Here is a 20,176-nt window from a genome sequence, read left to right as displayed (position 1 = left end):
TACAATGTTTTTTTAACAACGAAATTTATAGGTTCAAACTTTGCATCTATAAGATGCCCTCGTGGATTGGATGTATGAGGCCCCTCGGATTGTGCGCGAATGTTTGAGTGTAATGCTCGGTGTAATGTGTGCTCGAAAGTTTATTCGACGAAATATACGTTAAAGCTTTATCAGAGCAGCAGAGCTTTTTGGTGTGGGGGTGTGATGGAGGGTCCTTAAAATAAAAAAAAAAAATAAAATAAAAATAAAAAAAAAAATCCACGATATTCTGCAAGCCGGCATTAAAACGTCTGGTGTGTGAGAAATGTCTGACGATATTTTCACAATTGGTTTGTTTACAGAAACATAAGAAATCTACTTTGTGCATCAAGATGATCCAAAAGCTTCAACATGCCAATCCCGACCGATTTGTGTAGCCCAAGATGTTCGAGTTCGATGTGTTCGGATATAAGTGTACGACGATCAACATCGAAGCTATCGTTCAAAAGTTGCAAGAAGTGTTGGAACCAATTTCCCGTTCGAAAATCCCGGAATATAACTTCCTGGAATCGATTAGGAAGTTGATCGAAACCACTTGACAAAGAACTTTTGTCTTAAAACTCTATCTGCGGTGTCGAATCAATTTTTTATCAATATCGCGTTACCGTGTAGGGTGCAACAACTTTTAGGTATGTACTTAAAGTTCCAGTCCGTGTTTGGGAAGTGGTATGCAACGCAACAAGTTATGTTTCGTGGAAGCGTTGCAACAAAAAATCATACTTCTTGGTTTTTGATACTGGTAATGAAAACGGCCATTTTGACAGTATTGGTCACAACTTGGAGTGTGCCCTCAGAGAGGTTGTCCTTGGGGGACATTTACTGAACTATACGATTTTGGGCAATATGGGTATCCAAATTCATGGTTTTTGATTCTGGTAGTGAAAATTGCCATTTTGACAGTATTGTCCACAATCCGGAGAGGCCGTTGCCTCACGAATGTTACAATGGGGGGACAAATGCCGAACCATACGAATTTGAACAATATGTATATCAAACTTTATGGTTTTTGATACGGAACTTGAACGAATACCCTGTTAGAGCAGCACCGCAAAAAGGTCGTCGAAAGCAGCGAGCCGTCTTACTTTGACGACAGCGAGGAGCTGCAGGCCGAGGACAAGAATGGCACTGATGGCACTGCTGCAGCCTCGATCGCTTTGTCCACAAAAATCGCGTTCTTCTTACCCGTCAAATAGATCATTGGCATGTCATCACTCGACTCGCAATCGGCAAAATCTTGCCCCGACCTGGGCCGTCAGCAGCCTTCGGAGCTGGTGCAACAACACCAACCGGTCCTAGACCCTGACTACGACGTTCCTTCGAGATCTCCGCGTTTCTTTCCTTGCTTTCTGTGGCCATCGGACGCGACGCATTTCCAACAAGGCCAACAGCAGCCTTCTGGTGCGCTCGCTTGTCGTCCAGACCAGCACTAGCCTTCGGACACGGCGCTTTTCTACCAAGGCCATCAGTAGCCTTATCGTGATCACCTCCGAAAAGCTCAATCATGCGAGCTTTCGCACGATCGGACTTCAGCTTCTGCTCTTTCCCCTTTAGGCCATCACCAGCCGCCGGGTCCGATTCCACCGCGAGGACAACGCGAGGTGAACTTGTTCACCTGCCATCTCGATTTGGCGGACGAGATTACTGTGAACTTCGACGAGTGTATCGCCCTTGCTTGAGAGAATAAAGTTCTCCCAGCAGGCCGATCATGGCCATCGCTCCTAGGGAATTGAACATCTCGCTCAATGCCTCCATCACTTGCTTGGCGTAAGCGTGGTGCAGTACCTTGGTCATCACGCCGTCCGCAAGAGCAAACCAAAAGTGCGCCACGGCGTTGTCGTCTTCCTCGAGCCGCTGGGCCAACTTACCCTCTCGCTCGGCTTCTTCGGCATCGGTAGCACCCTCCGGTTCCTCCAGGGGCGTCCGCTCCAGAGTATGAACCAGTCCTTCCCGGAACACCAGCAGTGCGGGTGCCGTAGCACCAGTACTGTCGGGAAGTAAGATGGCCGCCGAACGACTGTTCCGAGCCCATGAGTCGGAATTCCGGAGATTGGGGGAATTAAACGGGTTCCAATTTACCTGGGTTTATCCTGATCAACGCACACGGCACACGTGCACCACTTTTTTTCTTATCTTTGGCCTGACTGGGAAAATGAATTTAAATTTCAAGTCGCACATCAAGCAAAACCACACCGTACTTGGAAATTGAAAGACGCGAAGCAAAAACCAAAAACTCCTATCCGGTCACTTTCACTGTCACGGTTGAAATGACGGAGTCCTTCCGTGTGTCCTCAGACCTAAGGTGAGTGTTTGTACGTTCGGTTACTGGTACTTGTAATCGGCAAACCGAGTGCAAGTCTGTCGCTCGTGACTTCCTACCCTTGACCCCGGGATCGGCTAGTGATGTAACTACTTGCTCTACCGTCCAATTATATCTGCCTTCTCGGCAATGTTGTCACGGCTCGCTCGCTCGAATCGTGGTTCAAACGATACGTCATGACGTTCAAGTGTTCAAGTGCTCATGATTGCGGACCAAGCACGAATGAACCACGATCGAACGCCTGCCGTGGTTCGCATGAACCCTTGCTCTCTTATCGCGAATGTGAGTGAGAGGGAACATCAATGAGCGGTTCGGAAGAAGAGCTAAAAAATAGCACCCAGAGAAAAACATTCCATGATTTTGACAACAGAAGGCTACGGCAGACGGCTTAAGTGACTTTGAAGGGCTACATAGTATAGCTGCAACAACACATTGGGATGTCCTGGGTTTTCAATGACTCCCTGGAGTTAATATCTGTGGGTTTACCGCCGTAACAATCAAGAGGTTAGCGATTTTTGACCACGGATCATACCCGCAATGCTCCAGTGAGTACAGTAGACTAATTTTATATTATGTTGGCATGTTCTGGGTCATTCAAGGACTCCCTAGAAAGCGAGCAGAGAAATGATGATCAAGATTTTGGTTCGCGAACCGCTCAAACACGCCGCTCTGAGCGTTCGATAAACGCTCACCCGATAAGTTCGTCGATTGAGTGGTTATGATACGCTCATAGAGCTTTATGACGTTTCGCGCACACTAGTGCACCATTTGATTTCGCTGGCTGACAAAATTTAACCTCACTTTATTTTCGTGTACGTACACGCAATAAATACGTACGTAGATTACTCTATAAACGAACCGTGACACCACTGTCTTGTCACCCACCCCTGATCTTGACCTTGCATCGAACAAGGGAAGCTGTATGAGTTGCAATTTCCATGGGAGAGGCTATGTCACGAAGTCCTAGATTTTTCTCCAGATGATCACGAGAAGAGAGAATTCGACGGAATCCAGCTTGATCTTGATGCTTTGCATGCAAGCTTGCACGCAAGTTTGGATTCATTTCGCTCGAATTCAAATTCAGCCATGTTCGTTTCATTTGCACTAGTGTATTTATAAACAAAAATTGTAGAACGCTACATGCTCTTGCCAGACCGCAAAATTCCACTACTTTTTCATGCAGGAGATATGGAAATAATCGCTTGTCCAAACATGTCCAAACCAACCAACCTTAAGGCTAGTATGCAGATCGGAAGGAACGGGGTCAAGAAACAGCTTTACGAACAGCAGAACAAAGGAGAGGGATCGATTTCTTGGGGCTTTCCTTCACCCTCTCTGACTTGCCTGCGCTGCCGCTGATGCCCATTTGATTTTTTTTCCTTGACCGGTTCCTTCCGAAGTGCATACATCGCTTTACCTTGAACTGAGAGAAAAGTTGTCTAAGCAGCTAACAAGATTGTTTCCCCAGGTAAAACTACTCAAACCTCAGGCATGCCAGATTTTGAAGATTTTCGGGCACATCACAAAAACGCAAATGAGTTTAACTTGATGGCAAAATAATATTTTACAAATCTGTTTTTGGCAAAAGAAGCAAAACATTGTTATCTTTTTCGTGAGTAATTCATTTCATTAAAAATCATCGAATAACATGGCAAAACAATACGTTTGAGCATTGAGCCTGTGCTCGAAAATCTTCAAATGTGGCAACCCTGTCAAACCTTGACTCAAACGCCACTTCAGTTTTGAATTGTCTTTTGAGTAAAAAAAAAGAATTACTCAAAATCAAGTTCAGAAAACCACTCATTTTCATTTCGAGATCCGAAATTGATTTTGAGTAGATTTGGACTTTATTTTGAGTACTTCCAGCTGACCGTGCATGCAACTGACGGATCTGTCAAGTCTGAAAACCATATGAGCTCGAGCTCGCATTTCTTTATAAAATCTTAAACCCTCACGTTGTAAATTTATCCATCGTAAGTTTAACCAGCAAAACCCTGCGAAATCATTAAAATTTAACAGAATTGTTTCGCTTCATCTTACAAGAAAATGTCCGGACGCGAAGGAGGCAAGAAGAAGCCACTGAAGCAGCCCAAGAAGGACTCGAAAGATATGGACGAAGACGATGCCGCTTTCAAGGTGAGTTAGCGCCTTCTGCAGGTGGACTATCGTGAGTAAAACTTTGTTCTGCTTCCAGGCCAAGCAAAAGGCACAACAGAAGGCCATGGAGGATGCCAAGGCGAAAGCCGCAAAGGGAGGTCCTCTGGGCGTAGGAGGCATCAAAAAATCCGGCAAAAAGTAGTAGCAGCAGCAGTAGGCTGTCACCTGGGAAGCTAACATGGCTGCCATAACTGCGTCAATGTTGCTTGTGTTGTTTCACTGATTAACGTTCCATCTCATGGGTTGCTGCGCGGGGACATGAAAAATAACTGGACACTTTCTCACTACCTATTCAATAACACACTCATTTTGCCTGGATTTATTGCGGAATGCTCCGATTGTAAGACAAATATGTAATAATGGAAGATTTTCTTTGATAAATAAACTTTTAAATCGGCTGTAAAATATATGTTTTATTTAAGGAGCTTTTTATTAAGAAGCATAATGATTGGGTGTATATTTTTAAATTGGTTAATAAATAGTATGTTAAATATTTGTTTAAATTCTACGTCAAGCTCCGCTTGCGGGAATGAAATTTTCGTAATAAGATTTGGTGTATTCAATCATCAAGTCCTGCATCGCGTGCGGAACAAAATCCGGATTTCCCTGGCCACCTTCAATCTTCCCGTCTACCGTGTATCGCATGTAACTGGCCACGGTAGTTTCCGGCGGAAGAATTGCACCATCCTCAATAATACAGTTGTCCTTCAGCATGCACCGTCGTCCCTGAAAAACAAGCTTAGTTAACACCTATTTGCTAACCATATAAAATCAGCAATTCTTACCACGATAGCATTTTTCCCGATGTAAACGTAAGATCCGATTTGAGCTGCCGACACGATGGCCCCCTCGCCAATGTAAACATGGTCCCCGATCTGCAGCGGAAAGAACGCCACACCCTTGCTGAACTGCTTGTACGGCGGGCGCACCACCGAACCCTTGGAAATAACACAGTATCGACCCGTCCGAACGGCAGCCAAATCTCCCCGGATAATAGCTCCGCTCTGCACAATCACCTTACCGTGGAGGATGATGTTTTGCGACCCGCACAGGATCGTCTGCCGGCTGACCTTGTTGCCGGAAGCCGTTTCCACGTACTCGTCCTTGTTGTAGTGTTGTGTTGTTACGTCCATGGTCGCGGGATAATCCGGATTGTTCCGACGGAACGGGAGTCAGTTTTGTTTACGTCTTCCTTTACGGTGGCCGCTGTCATGCACGTAATCCATAAACTTCAACGGGGGGCGAGTTGATTTTGCAGATTGAAATATTTGTATGTAATCATTGAGTGACATCGCACAGCACAGTGCATCGAGCAACCCCTTGAACATTTTCGATGTTTTTTATTTTGGCTGCGTGCGTGTGAATGATCAACACTGAAAAATCCTAATGGGCTATCTACAATCACTTACACTCAATCCCAGGTGGTTGGTCACTTTTTCGTTTGCCACTTTTTAAGTTTATATTGCGCGTATTCCCGGAAAAGACACGCGGCATATCAGCCTCGAAACGACGCGCCGCACTTTCGGCAAATGCTCGCTGTCAAATCCCATACTGCGCGTTTTGTTTTTGTTGATCTTCTTTTTCGAATCGCATTTATTTATTGCACTAAATGTGCAGAAAATCGCTGGCAACGATGTCTATGGCACATTCTGAAATGCCGCGCGGCGTGTACCTTTGAAAGAAACGGACAATACTAGAGGCGGGCAAACCCGCTCTTTTTTAGGAGCCACTCTTTTTAGTTCGCTCATAAAAAAGAGCCGCTCTTTTGAACGGCTCTTTTGCTCTTTTTCAAAATTTGGATGAAAAGGTTTTTTTTAAGGATCGTGTGATATTATAAGTTATTTTACATTGGACTTTTACAAATTATTTGATAAAAAAAACTGAAAACGAGAAGATGTCCTTGAAAACCATAGGTCTTGGCGGTCTCTATGTCAAGATTTATTTCTGCAAGAATTGAAATAATGCTGATATTTTATTTGGAGAAAACATTTTGTGAACTCTTTCCTACATTCTGATTCAATCAATAAAGTCTATAAACGCTAAAGTTTAATCAGACTAAAGGATTTATTTTTTTCCAAAATCTCTAAACTATTCAGTAGATTTTTGGAAATACTTTACAAATTATGCAATTTGAAATGCTCAAATTTGTATTCCGGTAATACTTCAATGTACAATCAGTTGTAAATGAAAAGGTTTTTTCATGTTGTTTAAAAAATCATTTACTTTTGGGATTAATTTTTAAAAGCAGTGAAACATTTGAAATTGCATTTTCAATTCTCAAAAACAAATTTAGACCTAATTTTTATTTGGAAATTCAATAAATTATATTTATAACAAAAATCATGCCATCTTGAGCCGGTTCTTTCAAAAGACCGAAGTTTAAAAAAGAACCGCGGTTCTTTTTTTGTGAGCCACGATTCTTTCCCTCTTTTCAATGAACCGGCTCTTTAAGCGGCTCGCTCTTTTTTTGCCCACCTCTATTTTGTACCCCGTTGGTTGGTCAAAGTCAAACTAAAAAGTGACGAACTGTCACTTTTTATACGGCGCTCACGCACACTATCAAAACAAACGTTCAGTAGTGTGTGTGAGCTCCGTGTAAATGGGGTGTCAAACTAAAAAGTGACCCCGTTCGTTTGACAACAATTGGTGTCAAACCATCTGGGTTTGAGTGTACTTAGCTTAGGAATTTGAATCAATGGAAATTAATCTGATCTTCTCGATCTTCTATTTACAATGGAAACGAAAAACGAAATCAAATTAGAAACTTGGCGTATGGTAAGAAAAATTTCAAAATCTACACAAAATTGACGTTTCCATATTGCAGATTGCAGCGACATTCTAGACAGTTCTAGACATTCTAGAGCTCAATCATACCGGGAATTGGGTACTAAACTGCCGTTTTACGGCGATATGATGTATACGCCATTTTGGACATTTTCAATTTTATTGTACAGTCTGATAAAGAATCTTAAAAGCTACCTCCTGACGAAAGAATTTTTCAAAAAACTGCTCTGGGGCCCTTTTTATTAAGCAAACAAACAATGATGTATACGCCAATTTTACTCATCATGATGTATGTATAAATTGAGAATTGCTAGAAGTCAAATTAAATTCTGTTTGAATGTTGATTTAAGGTTTTGGGACCAAATCAAGACTTGGCAATATTTTATTACATTATTTCGATTTAATTCTTAGGGGACGTCCAATAGGCGTCATCCATAAAGTACGTCACGTTCTGTGGGAAGAGGGGGGTTTTGAGTAAGCGTGAAATTGCGTGTTAAAAGCATAGGGAAATCGTGACAAAGGGGGGTGGAGTAAATTTTGGCTGATTTTAATGTGACGTACTTAATGGATGACACCTTATCCACATCCACGTAGATACTTTTTTGAAAATTCTAAGCCCACCCACCTCCCTTGTGGACAACTGTTCATGCAAAAAAAATGTGTTTATGGAGCTTATACAATTGCTAAGGGAGCGTTCTTTTATTACGTAACGCAAAACGGATTTTTAGACCCCCTCCCCATTAGTAACAAAATTTCCATACAAATTTTAAAAATTTTGTATGGAACGTAACACGGCCTCCAACCCTCCCTCCCCCCAACTGCGTTACGTAATAAAAGAACGCTCCCTAATACCCTCCCCCCCCTTAAAGTATCCACGTGGACAATGCATTAAGGGATCCGCTCAGCTGTCAAAATAGCTGGCACAAAAAATATAGCCAGCCTGATTCTATGACATTTTCCGGAATTCCATTTCCCGGAAAGGACGTTTTCCGGAATGGACATTATCCGGAATGGAAGTTTTCCGGAATGGACGTTATCCGGAATGGACAGTATCCGGAATGGACGTTATCCGGAATGAAATTTCCCGGAATGGACGTTTCCCGGAATGGACATTTCCCGGAATTATTTTTATATTACCTGATATGAGAATGAATGGAATCTTGCCTACTCACCTACTTGTGGTTAAGAATTATTTAGTTTGTACTCCGTTGGTTTTGACAACAATATGAATATAAATACATGAATGATAATCATAGCATAGGTGCCCACCCGCAGTTGCTACTCCGTTATTGACCAGGACCTCTAGAAGTTACATCCACGAGCCGTGGAATATAAATACATGAATGATAAAAAGAAAGTGAAATGTTCGGACATGAACAATAGAAGCAAGTGTTGACTATTGAAACAATACTTTATCAACCACCACGAGATGTAACAATGTAGATCGATAGATATTAGATGTTTTTTACATTCTTTCAATGTGTTGTTATGTAAGAATTTTTCCTTCTTTTGTTAATCATTTGACTTATGTGACTAAATTCTACCATATTTAACTATAAAGCAGAATGATTATTTTCAAAGAAGGGAAAACCTGAAGAAAATAAAAAGCTTTTCAGAATATCAATGTGTAATAAGTTCTGTCAAGAAAATAAATAGCTTGAGTGTATTTTTAAAGAATGAAAAACCTCAAGGAAAAATACATTATACATTGATTTTCTGAAAAGCTTTTTTTTATCTTGAGATTTTCCCTTCTTTAAAAATACACTTTCTTTCATCAAAGTAATGGGATTTTATGTAAGAATTTTCCCTTCTTTTGTTAATTCTACTAAATTTCAACTAGTTTTTGTTAAGGAACTCTGCACTATAAAGAAGAATGTGTTTTTTTTAAAGAAGGGAAATCTTCTAGAAAAAAAAGCTTTCAGAAAATCAATGCATAATGTATATTTTCTTGAGGTTTTCCCTTCTTTAAAAATACACGATCTTTAATCGATGTGATGGAATTTCGTTTAAGGGATTTCCCTTCTTGTGTTAATCTGTTGACTTTTGTGACTAAATTCTACCATTTTTTTTATAAAGCAGAATGTTTATTTTCAAAGAAGGGAAAACCTCTAGTAAATGAACAGCTTTTCAGAAAATCTATTTATAATGTGTACTTCCTTGAGGTTTTTCATTCTTTAAAAATACACTCAAGCTATAAATTTTCTTGGAGTTTTCCCTTCTTTGAAAATAATCACCCTGCTTTATAGTAAAATTTGGTAGAATTTAGTCACAATAGTGACCTGATTAACACAAGAAGGGAAATCTCTTACACAAAATTCCATCACATCGATTAAAGATCGTGTATTTTTAAAGAAGGGAAAACCTCAAGAAAATATACATTATACATTGATTTTCTGAAAAGCTTTTCATGTCTGCCTGTGTGGATCAATCGGACCGCACACTGGACTCACAATCGAGAGGTCGCCGGTTCGAATCCCGAGGCAGACGCAAAATGTTGAAAAATAGGTTTTGGGCACCTATGCTTATGATTTTCTGAAAAGCTTTTCATTTTGCTAGAGGTTTCTCTTCTTTGAAAATAAACATTCTGCTTTATAATAAAATTTGGTAGAATTTAGTCACAAAAGTCAACCGATTAACACAAGAAGGGAAATTCCTTACACGAAATTCCATCACATCGATTAAAGATCGTGTATTTTTAAAGAAGGGAAAACCTCAAGAAAATATACATTATGCATTGATTTTCTGAAAGTTTTTTTTTTAGAGGATTTCCCTTCTTTAAAAAAAAACACACATTTTCTTTATAGTGCAGAGTTCCTTAACAAAAACTAGTTGAAATTTAGTAGAATTAACAAAAGATGGGATAATTCTTACATTTTTTTTTTTGTGGGACTTAAGACTACTTCGACCATTTAGTTGATCTATTGTAGTGTACCCCTAATTACTGTCGCATATATTCTTACATAAAATCCCATTACTTTGATGAAAGAACGTGTATTTTTAAAGAAGGGAAAATCTCAAGATAAAAAAAAGCTTTTCAGAAAATCAATGTATAATGTATTTTTCCTTGAGGTTTTTCATTCTTTAAAAATACACTCAAGCTATTAATTTTCTTGACAGAACTTATTACACATTGATTTTCTGAAAAGCTTTTTATTTTCTTCAGGTTTTCCCTTCTTTGAAAATAATCATTCTGCTTTATAGTTAAATATGGTAGAATTTAGTCACATAAGTCAAATGATTAACAAAAGAAGGAAAAATTCTTACATAACAACACATTGAAAGAATGTAAAAAACATCTAATATCTATCGATCTACATTGTTACATCTCGTGGTGGGTGATAAAGTATTGTTTCAATAGTCAACACTTGCTTCTATTGTTCATGTCCGAACATTTCACTTTCTTTTTATCATTCATGTATTTATATTCCACGGCTCGTGGATGTAACTTCTAGAGGTCCTGGTCAATAACGGAGTAGCAACTGCGGGTGGGCACCTATGCTATGATTATCATTCATGTATTTATATTCATATTGTTGTCAAAACCAACGGAGTACAAACTAAATAATTCTTAACCACAAGTAGGTGAGTAGGCAAGATTCCATTCATTCTCATATCAGGTAATATAAAAATAATTCCGGGAAATGTCCATTCCGGGAAACGTCCATTCTGGGAAATTTCATTCCGGATAACGTCCATTCCGGATAATGTCCATTCCGAATAACGTCCATTCCGGAAAACGTCCATTCCGGATAATGTCCATTCCGGAAAACGACCATTCCGGGAAATGGAATTCCGGAAATTGTCATAGAATCAGCCAGCCTAGTAGCCAGCTTTGATCAAGCAATGTATACATACATCATTGGGAAGTAAAAGTAGTGATTTTTTATTGCTATTTTTTCGGCCAAATGATGTTTGTGGTTTAAAATCGTAGAGAATAGGAAAAAACAAGAAATTTTGTAGGGGCCACATTTTTATTGTACATTTTAACATTTCTACAGAGCAGACCCTAAATTAGTCATTTTAAATTGAAAAAATGAACAAAAACAGAAAATCGTGTCTACAGCAAAATCACCTCGATGGCGTATACATCATATCGCCGTAAAACGGCAGTAAAGCCCTATGCCAATTTTTATGTACAACGGTAAAAAACACGATTAAAAACCATTTCTGATCACTTTTTTTCATTTTAATGCAAAAAAAAATATTGACGAGACAACTTTTTTTTTCGATGGATCAACTATGGTCCCCTTGGAACGAGCTGTCAAGTAGGAGCTTTTCTGTCAAGAAGGACCGCGAGGTTAATTTTTCAAAATTGATTTAAAAATCCATTTTAAACTCTTTGTGGTCGTACAAAAGGTCATTGTGCTCAGAAAAATAAGCTTTATCGCTGTGAACAATAATATCAGCAATCTAAGCTTCATTTTAGGACTCAATTGGGTCTTAATAAGGGTCTTAATAAGGGCTTTAGTACCCAATTGTTACTTTTACCATACTGGCTATGATGCTGTTATGTTCTAACAATGGATGTGTTGAACAATTCTAACCATATGACGAATAGTTATCATTTCGAGAAATGTCGAAGAATTGTTTGAACTATTAGACTTTGCCACAATAAGTGTCACCATTCAATAAATGATATCGTTATAATTTTGTTTTATGGTTATGACAATATAACAACGATATCACAAATGGTAACCATACTAGGTGAAGTTTCTTTATAATTTCGACCATTCTTCGTTCGGTTTTTGATTATGCGGGTAGAGAATCGTTTTTGTTGTTCTGTTGCGTTGCATTTATTTCAAAATCAAAATTTTTTTGGGCACGCTGCACGCATGGTAAGATTTAAGGGTTAGAAAATAGTACGCAGCCAGAAAATGACTTTGTTTTGTTTTAAATTCGACAACTTTCGACTGATTCCCAACCGGCGGCTTCCTTTCAGGCTTTCAGGGATGAAATCCAGATTTTCCGGATTTAATGATGGACTTTTCCAACCGGTGCCGGGGCTGCTTATCGAACGATGAAGAAACCTTGCAACTTCTTGACGACCCCACCGTCCTGCTGTTTGAGGACTGCGTTAGAATCCAGGTGAGTTCGGCACAGTTTGAAATTGTAAGATATTTTTTTCAAAAAGCTATTTTGTTTGTAGATTTCCTCCGATGAACCAAAACTCCCAAAGCACATCTGCAGCACCTGCTACGGAAAGTGTTCCGCTTGGGCCAAATTTCGCCAGCAGTGCTGGGAAACGAACGAGCTGCTCAGTTTCCGGCTTGGCCACGAGCAGCTCGAAATAATCGGCTCGACGAGCAGCATTGAAAAGGAGGAAGTTCCGGAAACGGTTGAGGAGCCTTCTGTGGTGCGGATTGAAAATGCGGAAGTTGCGGTTGAGGATGGTTGTTCCGACGCGGTTTTCTCGCCCGATGAGGAGGATGAGCAGGTCTCCTCCGTTGAGGTGTACGAGATTAAGAGTGGTCGCGATATCGCCTGCACTCAATGTCCGATGCAGTTCCGCAGTATGGAGCGATTTGAAGCGCACTGGCGCACTCACCAGGGGTTGAAGGCGGAAGTTTGCAAGATTTGCAACGGTGAATTTAACAATGCCCGGGCGCTGCGTCGTCACATGTTGAAGCACGTGGAGGGGAAAAAGTTCACCTGCCAAGAGTGCGGCAAGAGTTACAAGTTTGCGACCTCGCTGACGCTGCACCGGAAGTGCCATCAGGACGGGCCGCGGCGGTTCGTTTGCGACCTGTGCGGGAAGGCGTTCGTGCGGGCGCACGGGCTGAAGAGTCACATGTCGTGCCACTCGACGGAGATGCCGTTTGAGTGCGGGGAGTGTGGGAAGCGGTTCAAGAACGAGATTATGTTGAGGAATCACGTGACGAGGGTTCACGAAGGGGTGAAACGGTTTGGGTGTTTGAGTTGTGGAAAGAAGTTTAAAACGGCGGCGGAGCTTAAAATTCACGAGAGGTCGCACACAAATTTGAAGCCGTTCAAGTGCAAAGAATGTGAAAAGAGTTATAAAACCCAGAGTCATCTGGCGGTTCACTTCCGGAACGCGCACACTTCGGAACGACCGTATGAGTGTGAGTTCTGCGGGTTGCGTTTTGGCCATAGCAAGGTGCTTAAAAGCCATCGATTGATCCACACGCAGGAGAAACCGTGGCAGTGCCAGGTTTGTAAGCAGAACTTCCGGCAGCAGGCGACGCTGAAGTCGCACATGCGAACTCGTTGTTCCGCAGGAGTTCAACCGGATAATGGGATGAATGTGGAGGAAGTGAGCAGCGTTGGGGAGGTAAGATCTGGAATCGATTTTGGCGTAATCGAGGTTATAGAATCTTCTCAGTAGCAGGTTATTCCGGCCAAGACAGTCATCGTAGAAATAAACCAAATTTATTTCAAAGCAACACTTTAGTTTCCTTTAATTTCATCCAAAAACATCTTGCACTTCTTCTTGAGCACTTTTGCGGCTTCGACGAAGATCACGTCCGGTTTGAGCGCCCCGAGCGACTCCACGTTGAAGATAAAGTGGTTCCGGACACGACTCATCGTGACACTGTCCGCCAGCTGCGGATACCGGTACACGTTCCGGCTGCAGCTGTCGTACCGGGCGTCCTTCACGTACGCTTGGTCGTCCTTGTCGATTTCGATCACCCCAGGCGAAAAGCACTTTTGCAGCAGCAGCGCTTAGTTTCCGACGACCGGTCGCTTCAGGTGGATCTCCGGCAGCAGCCGGTACGAAGCGGTGGCCACCGGCGAGAACTTGGCGTGATCCTTGCCGACTCCCTTCACGGCGAACAGTTTGATGTCGAACTCGTGGCCCGGTCTCATTCGACTGATCAGGATGTCGTCGTCGATCGGTCCCACGTCGGCTTCCTTGTAGATGGACGCCTGGTTGCCCACCGGAACCCACTTGATCTGGCCGGAATAGATGCTGTGGTTCTTGTACATGCTGTCGTTGTTGGTCACCTCGGTCGAGTCTTTGTTCTTCTTGGTGCACTTGACCTTCAGCTCAAACTCCAGCGTGTCCTGCGCGTTGGCCGCATCGCCCTCGTTGGTTTTATACTCAAACAGGCGCGGATCCGCCTTCAACGGAATCAACCCAAGCCGGTGCGCGAGCACCTCGTCCTGGATGATCGAAGTGTTGTTGTAGATGTGCACCTTCTCGATGGCCATACTCGGCACCTCGCTCAGCATCAACCGCCGGAACGCGTTCGCAATCGCCGGACTCACTCCGATCATGTCGAATTCCAGCTCGTTTTCCTCGTATCGCACGACCACAATCTGCAGCTGCCTCTTGAACCGCTCAAAGTCCCAGAAATCGTCCGCTAGCCCATAATCGTTCGCGTCCTGCTTCAGCTTGTACTCTTCCAAGTAGATTCGAGGCTTTTCCGGCAACCGTTCCATCGCTTCGGGCATCTTTTCTAACGCACTAAAACGTTCCGATCCGGTTCCGATTTCACGTGTTTTGATTCTCTCTGAAGTCACGCCGCTGCGCAAACCAAAACAATGTTTTGGCTGCGTACGCAAACGTCATCATATTTCATCGCGTTGCGATGTTTAACCAAAACACGCGGTGCGTAACCCACGAACGTCCCCTTGCGGCTGCGTCCGTTCGTACACGTCAATGTTTTTCAGTTGTCATTCGTGCGGTGTCGGCTTGCAGCTCACACAGTCTGACTGCGTGTCCCTCCCTTCCACAGCTTCTTTTTTCGCCGGCGCAAGCTTCCGAAAAGGGGAAAAGTACGGTTCCAGTGCGTGCGTTTTGTCCGTTTTCCGGTAAAGGTAGTGCATCTCCCGCCCTCTGGCAGCAACATGGCACGAGCGGTGCTCGCGCTGGCAGCGATTCTCGCCACTTTGGGGTGTGCCGCGGCCGCCATCGACGTGGAAATCGAAAACAAAAATGTTGACCGCACCATCGATCTCACCTCGCAGCTCGTGAAAATTTCCTACAAAATTACGCTCGAGCACAAGAGCAAGAAGCCCATCACCAGCTATCTGTTTATCGTGCCGAATGACGAGCGCGAGCTGCTGGCCTTCATCTCCGCCAAGGATTCAGCCAAGAAGGAGCTGAAACTGGTGGAAACCGCTTCGCCGAAGGGGGCCACCTTCTCGATGACGCTGCCGCCGGCGGCCGGCGTCGCAAATCCGGTCGTGTACATCGAGACCGTGTTCACCAAGTCGCTGCGGCCGTACCCGACGTCGATCGCCCAGACGGAACGCCAGCTGGTGCAGTACTTTGGCAACGCGTACGTCTACTCGCCGTTCAAGACCGTCACGCAAAAGACCACGGTCCATCTGAGCTCGCGGAACGTCGAAAGCTACACCCAGTTCAAGCCGGCGGTGCACTCGGACACGACCGTCACGTACGGACCGTACGATAATGTTGCGGGTAAGAATGGTGTTAGATAAGAACTTTTTGTTTGTATCTTTTCGGAGAAAATCGATAATCCAACTAAATGCTCCCTTCCCCACAATTCAGCCTTCTCCACCGAACCCATCACCGTCCACTTCGAAAACTACACCCCCTTCATGACCGTCACCCGGCTCGAGCGCGTCATCGAAGTGTCCCACTGGGGCAACATTGCCGTCGAGGAAACCATCGACATTGTCCACTCGGGGGCCGCCCTCAAGGGTGCCTTCTCGCGCTACGACTACCAGAAGGATTCCCGCCCCAACCAGGCCTGCGTCAAATCGTACAAAACCCTACTGCCGGCGTCCGCCACCGGCGTCTACTACCGGGACACCAACGGAAACATCAGCACGTCGGCGATGCGCGTCCTGAAAGACTCGGTCGAGCTGGATCTGCGCCCACGCTTCCCTCTATTCGGCGGCTGGAAGACCCACTACACCCTGGGCTACAACGTCCCGAGCTTCGAGTATCTGTTCCAGAACGGAGACAACTTCCTGCTCAAGATGCGCGTCGTCGATCACATCTTTGACGACATGGTCGTGGACGAAGTAACCACCAAGATCATCCTGCCGGAGGGTTGCACCAACGTGAAGCTAATCGCGCCGTACTCGGTCACGCGCAACCCCGACACGCTCCATTACACCTACCTGGACACGTTCGGCCGGCCGGTGATCTCGTTCAGCAAGAAAAACGTCGTCGAAAACCACATCGGTGACTTTAACCTCAAGTACAACTTTAGCCGCGTCATGATGCTGCAGGAACCGCTGCTCGTGGTCGGCTTCTTGTACGTCCTCTTCGTGCTTGTCATAATCTGGATGCGGCTGGACTTTTCCATCATCAAGGAGAAGGAGCAGCACCTCCACAAAGACTAAATTCCATTAAGCACTAGAGCGCAGTAGAGAGTAGCCGTTTTACGCAAAACTTCTTCACCATGCATTTCTTCTTCACAATTCCTAGTTTTTAACCAACAGAAACAGAAAAAAAATCTCACGTTGCGGGTCGAGCCGCCAAGCTAGAGTGTTCCAGTTGCACAAGTTGAGAGTGAAAGTGAAACAAAGAGACAAAAAAACTAACATTTCATACCGAAATCCAACCGAACAACATCGTCGTCGTCTGCTTGGAACAGAACTGATGTGATTGGGAGCGAATAACATGAGAAACAATAAAGTTTGTAACTCTTAGGACGAATGTCTTCTTTTTTTTTTATTTGCAGATATTACATTCTTTAATCTTTTAAGAACAACCATCCTTTTTTGTTTTATGTTTTTCTTCATTATTTTTTTTATATGGAAGACGACGAAGATCAGATCATAGTAGATTACGTACCGACTCGTTTCGAAGAGGATACTTGACTAGAAGAAAGCATAGCATAGCATTACGGGTCTGCACCACGCTGTAGGGGGTGCCACAGTGGTCAATTCAATATTCTAAGACAATTTGTTTGCTACCCGGTACAAACAAAAATATCTAAGAACGTTAATTTCCACACTGTGCTCCAAGGCTACGCCCATACAGTCCCGTGGGGATTTGGGAGGGCAGTTTTTGATGTTTACTAGTGGCAAAAGTGCGGGGAACCCACGCGACTTTAAAAAAAAACGGCGTAGTCTCATCATGGCCGACTCCCCGCATCACACTCGAGGCAAATGAAAGATGAAATAAAACACTTTTCGGTGGAATCTTGGGTGGAATCCTGTGCAAAACTCCATGCTTCTCGCCATCAACAATCACACCCGCGACGACTAGAAAACATTTCACTGCGAAGTTTATACGTAATTTAACCGAAAATCTCAAAACAAATGCACGAGCCAAAGCCGCGTGACCGAACCAGGCTAGTGCTGCCAGCCTTCTGTTAAGAAATGGGTAATCAAATTTGTATTAACTTTCCATTATTTTCAGTTTTGTCCATTCGTCGGTAGGACGACTGAAAGTCAACACCAAAAAACTGATGAGAAGATCGATGAGATAGCTGAAGCTTCGGATGATTTGATTGAACTTAAAAAAACCGAGAGCGAGAAACATGTTGGCGGCAGACGTTGCTGAAGGGCGCTGATGCGCTGAACAACAGAAGAGAAAAAGGTTTTCACCGATTACACGATTTCTTGTCAGTTAGAATAAAACCACGCTAAAGCTAACAACGCGTTTTCGATTCATCCGGAATCCGATCCTCGAACGTAGTAATTCCACACTAAAGACGGTTTTGGCCATTGCCAATTCCTACAGGTTATTGGTCCCAGTGGAGGATCGGTGAATCGATCGGTTTTACGGTGGAAATCGCGGATTTTTCGGACACTTGTTTTCGGCTTGCGAAAGGCTGGCTCGGCCAGCGGAAAGTTTTTTCAAGATGGCCGACTCGGGAAAGTGCTCGATCCAGAAGTTGTCGAACAGCAACTACGCGATGTGGAAGCTGGAAATGGAGATGGTTCTCGAAACCATGGAACTTTGGTTTGTTGTGGAGGAAAACGCTCCCAATCCGGTGACGCCAGAGTGGAAGAAAGTGGACCGGAAGGCCCGCGCGAACATTGTGCTTGCCATCGAAAGAGGCCAGTACCCGCTCATCAGGAGCTGTGCCACGGCTCGGGAGGTGTGGGACGCGCTCAAGGCCTACCACGAAAAGCAGACCGTGGAGACGCAGCTGTCGCTTCTGTGCCGGCTCTGTGACGCGAAGATGGAGGAAGGTGGTGACGTTGAGAAGCATTTGCTCGCCATGGACGCGCTGTTCCAGCGGGTGGAGGACGCGGGATTCGAGGTGGCAGAAAAGCTCCAGATTGCCATGATCCTGCGGAGCATGCCCAAGTCGTTCCATTTCCTGGCGTCGTCGCTGCTTGTGCGTAAGGACTCGGAGATCACGATGGCGCTCGTGAAATCTGTTCTGACAAACGAACACTTTTTGCGGGTGGGACGCAGCATGAGCACGCAGGGAGAGGAGCGGTACCAGAAGCACGAAGAACAAGGCTTGGCTGCGCAGAATGTAAACAAAGCCAAGAAATGTTACTTCTGCAAGAAGCCGGGGCATTTCAAGGCGGATTGCCCGAAGTACCAGCAGTGGAAGGCGCAGAACGAGAACGGCGAAGCATCCGGCAGCAAGCCACCGAAGACCAAGCCGGGAGCGAAGGCTAAACAGGCGAAAGACGGCGCAGACGATGCTGTCAGTTTCTCTGCACAAGTTCGTGGAGAAGTCTGTGCAGGAGTGAAGTTTGGCAACTCGTGGACGGTTGACAGCGGAGCATCGTGCCACATGACAAGTCGCAAGGAATTTTTCAACAAGCTCGATGATTCCAGTGTGGCTGTGGTGATGGCGGATGGGAACTGCTCCATGTCAAGTGGAACCGGCGGCGGAACTGTGGTCGGCGTGAGCGGTGCGGGAAAGCCGAAGGACATCCATCTGGAAAATGTCCTGTACGTGCCGAAGCTGGAGAACGGGCTGCTGTCGGTGAGCAAGATCGCCGAGAAGGGGTTCAAGGTGCTGTTTACTCGAGACAGCGTGAAGATCATCGACGAAGAAGACAACGTAGTGGCGCTGGGTGAAAGATCCGGCGGCGTGTACGTCCTGAAGGAGTCTGCGGAGGTTGCGGCTGTAGCTGGAGGAAGCTGCCACACGCTGAACTGCCAACATACGTGGCATCGGAGACTCGGACATCGCGACGTAGCAGTGCTCGATCGCATGAAGAAGGAAGATTTAGTGTCCGGAGTGAAGATTGTTGACTGTGGAGGCAGAGGAAAGTGTGAGGAGTGCTTGGAAGGCAAGTCGGCCCGATTGCCTTTCCCTCAAGTGTCCGTGAAGAAGACGACGCAGCCGCTGCAGCTGGTCCATACGGATCTGTGCGGACCGATGCCGGACGTGACTCCAGGCGGGAACCGGTACTTTATGTGCATCGTCGACGACTACAGCCGGTTCGTGAAGCTGTATCTGCTGAAGGACAAGGCAGAGGCGAAGGAGTACATCAAGAACTACGTGCGGATGGCGGAGAACCAGTTTGGTCGGAAGCCGGCCATCATTCGCTCTGACCGGGGCGGAGAGTTCGTGAACAAGGAGCTAGCGCAGTTCTACCGGGAGGAGGGGATCCAGTCTCAGCTGACCGCTGGATATTCCCCGCAGCAGAACGGGACTGCAGAGCGTCGGAACCGCTACACCAACGACATGGCGGTGTGTATGCTGCTGGACGCGAAACTGCACAAGCGCTACTGGGGAGAGGCCGTTGCAACCGCAGCGTACATCCAGAACCGTACGCCGTCTCGGGTTGTCGAGAAAACTCCCTACGAACTCTGGTACGGCCAGAAGCCGGATTTGAGCAACCTCAAGATCTTCGGCTGTGAGGCGTACGTGCACATCCCGGATGAGAAGCGCGGCAAGTTCGACAGCAAGGCGGAAAAGCTAACCTTCGTTGGCTACGACTGCAAGGCGAAGGCTTATCGTTTCCTGAACAAGCGAACCGGCAAGATCATCATCAGCAGGGATGCAAGATTCCTGGAAA

At 44.8% G+C, this 20,176-nt stretch overlaps 5 protein-coding genes across 5 annotated transcripts; 3 read left to right on the top strand and 2 right to left on the bottom strand.

Annotated features, from left to right (window-relative positions):
- Positions 1-4,198: 4,198 nt before the first annotated feature.
- On the top strand, positions 4,199-4,918 carry LOC120422806 (translation machinery-associated protein 7 homolog). The gene is made up of 3 exons (XM_039586348.2): positions 4,199-4,329; positions 4,400-4,492; positions 4,551-4,918. The coding sequence occupies exons 2-3, from the start codon at positions 4,403-4,405 to the stop codon at positions 4,653-4,655; spliced, it is 195 nt and encodes a 64-aa protein (XP_039442282.1). The 5' UTR covers positions 4,199-4,329; positions 4,400-4,402; the 3' UTR covers positions 4,656-4,918.
- Positions 4,919-4,920: 2 nt separating this feature from the next.
- LOC120422805 (dynactin subunit 5) lies at positions 4,921-5,755 on the bottom strand. Its single transcript, XM_039586347.2, has 2 exons — positions 5,299-5,755; positions 4,921-5,239 (listed from the first exon to the last, which is right to left on the bottom strand). The coding sequence occupies exons 1-2, from the start codon at positions 5,644-5,646 to the stop codon at positions 5,024-5,026; spliced, it is 564 nt and encodes a 187-aa protein (XP_039442281.1). The 5' UTR covers positions 5,647-5,755; the 3' UTR covers positions 4,921-5,023.
- Positions 5,756-12,188: 6,433 nt separating this feature from the next.
- On the top strand, positions 12,189-13,692 carry LOC120422790 (zinc finger protein 501-like). The gene is made up of 2 exons (XM_039586328.2): positions 12,189-12,382; positions 12,444-13,692. Exons 1-2 carry the CDS (start codon positions 12,272-12,274, stop codon positions 13,638-13,640), a joined length of 1,308 nt encoding a protein of 435 aa, XP_039442262.1. The 5' UTR covers positions 12,189-12,271; the 3' UTR covers positions 13,641-13,692.
- On the bottom strand, positions 13,684-14,851 carry LOC120422791 (DNA-directed RNA polymerases I and III subunit RPAC1). The gene is given in 1 exon segment (XM_039586329.2): positions 13,684-14,851. A coding segment is annotated over 1 exon segment (1,008 nt). The 5' UTR covers positions 14,711-14,851; the 3' UTR covers positions 13,684-13,702.
- Positions 14,852-14,965: 114 nt separating this feature from the next.
- On the top strand, positions 14,966-16,892 carry LOC120422788 (dolichyl-diphosphooligosaccharide--protein glycosyltransferase subunit 1). Its single transcript, XM_039586327.2, has 2 exons — positions 14,966-15,683; positions 15,774-16,892. The coding sequence occupies exons 1-2, from the start codon at positions 15,107-15,109 to the stop codon at positions 16,574-16,576; spliced, it is 1,380 nt and encodes a 459-aa protein (XP_039442261.1). The 5' UTR covers positions 14,966-15,106; the 3' UTR covers positions 16,577-16,892.
- Positions 16,893-20,176: the final 3,284 nt, after the last annotated feature.

This window comes from Culex pipiens, chromosome 2 (genome assembly GCF_016801865.2).
Source record: "Culex pipiens pallens isolate TS chromosome 2, TS_CPP_V2, whole genome shotgun sequence".
Lineage (NCBI taxonomy): Eukaryota > Metazoa > Arthropoda > Insecta > Diptera > Culicidae > Culex > Culex pipiens.
Note: the sequence above shows the minus strand (reverse complement) of the source record. Positions and strands in the feature narration are given on the sequence as shown.

Excerpts from the sequence above, each read along its gene's own strand:
- LOC120422806 (XM_039586348.2), top strand. The coding sequence starts at position 4,403 with ATGTCCGGACGCGAAGGAGGCAAGAAGAAGCCACTGAAGCAGCCCAAG. Across the intron at positions 4,493-4,550 it reads AAGACGATGCCGCTTTCAAG|GCCAAGCAAAAGGCACAACA; the intron begins GTGAGTTAGCGC and ends TTCTGCTTCCAG.
- LOC120422805 (XM_039586347.2), bottom strand. The coding sequence starts at position 5,646 with ATGGACGTAACAACACAACACTACAACAAGGACGAGTACGTGGAAACG. Across the intron at positions 5,240-5,298 it reads TCGGGAAAAATGCTATCGTG|GGACGACGGTGCATGCTGAA; the intron begins GTAAGAATTGCT and ends CTTGTTTTTCAG.
- LOC120422790 (XM_039586328.2), top strand. The coding sequence starts at position 12,272 with ATGATGGACTTTTCCAACCGGTGCCGGGGCTGCTTATCGAACGATGAA. Across the intron at positions 12,383-12,443 it reads AGGACTGCGTTAGAATCCAG|ATTTCCTCCGATGAACCAAA; the intron begins GTGAGTTCGGCA and ends TTTTGTTTGTAG.
- LOC120422788 (XM_039586327.2), top strand. The coding sequence starts at position 15,107 with ATGGCACGAGCGGTGCTCGCGCTGGCAGCGATTCTCGCCACTTTGGGG. Across the intron at positions 15,684-15,773 it reads ACCGTACGATAATGTTGCGG|CCTTCTCCACCGAACCCATC; the intron begins GTAAGAATGGTG and ends CCCACAATTCAG.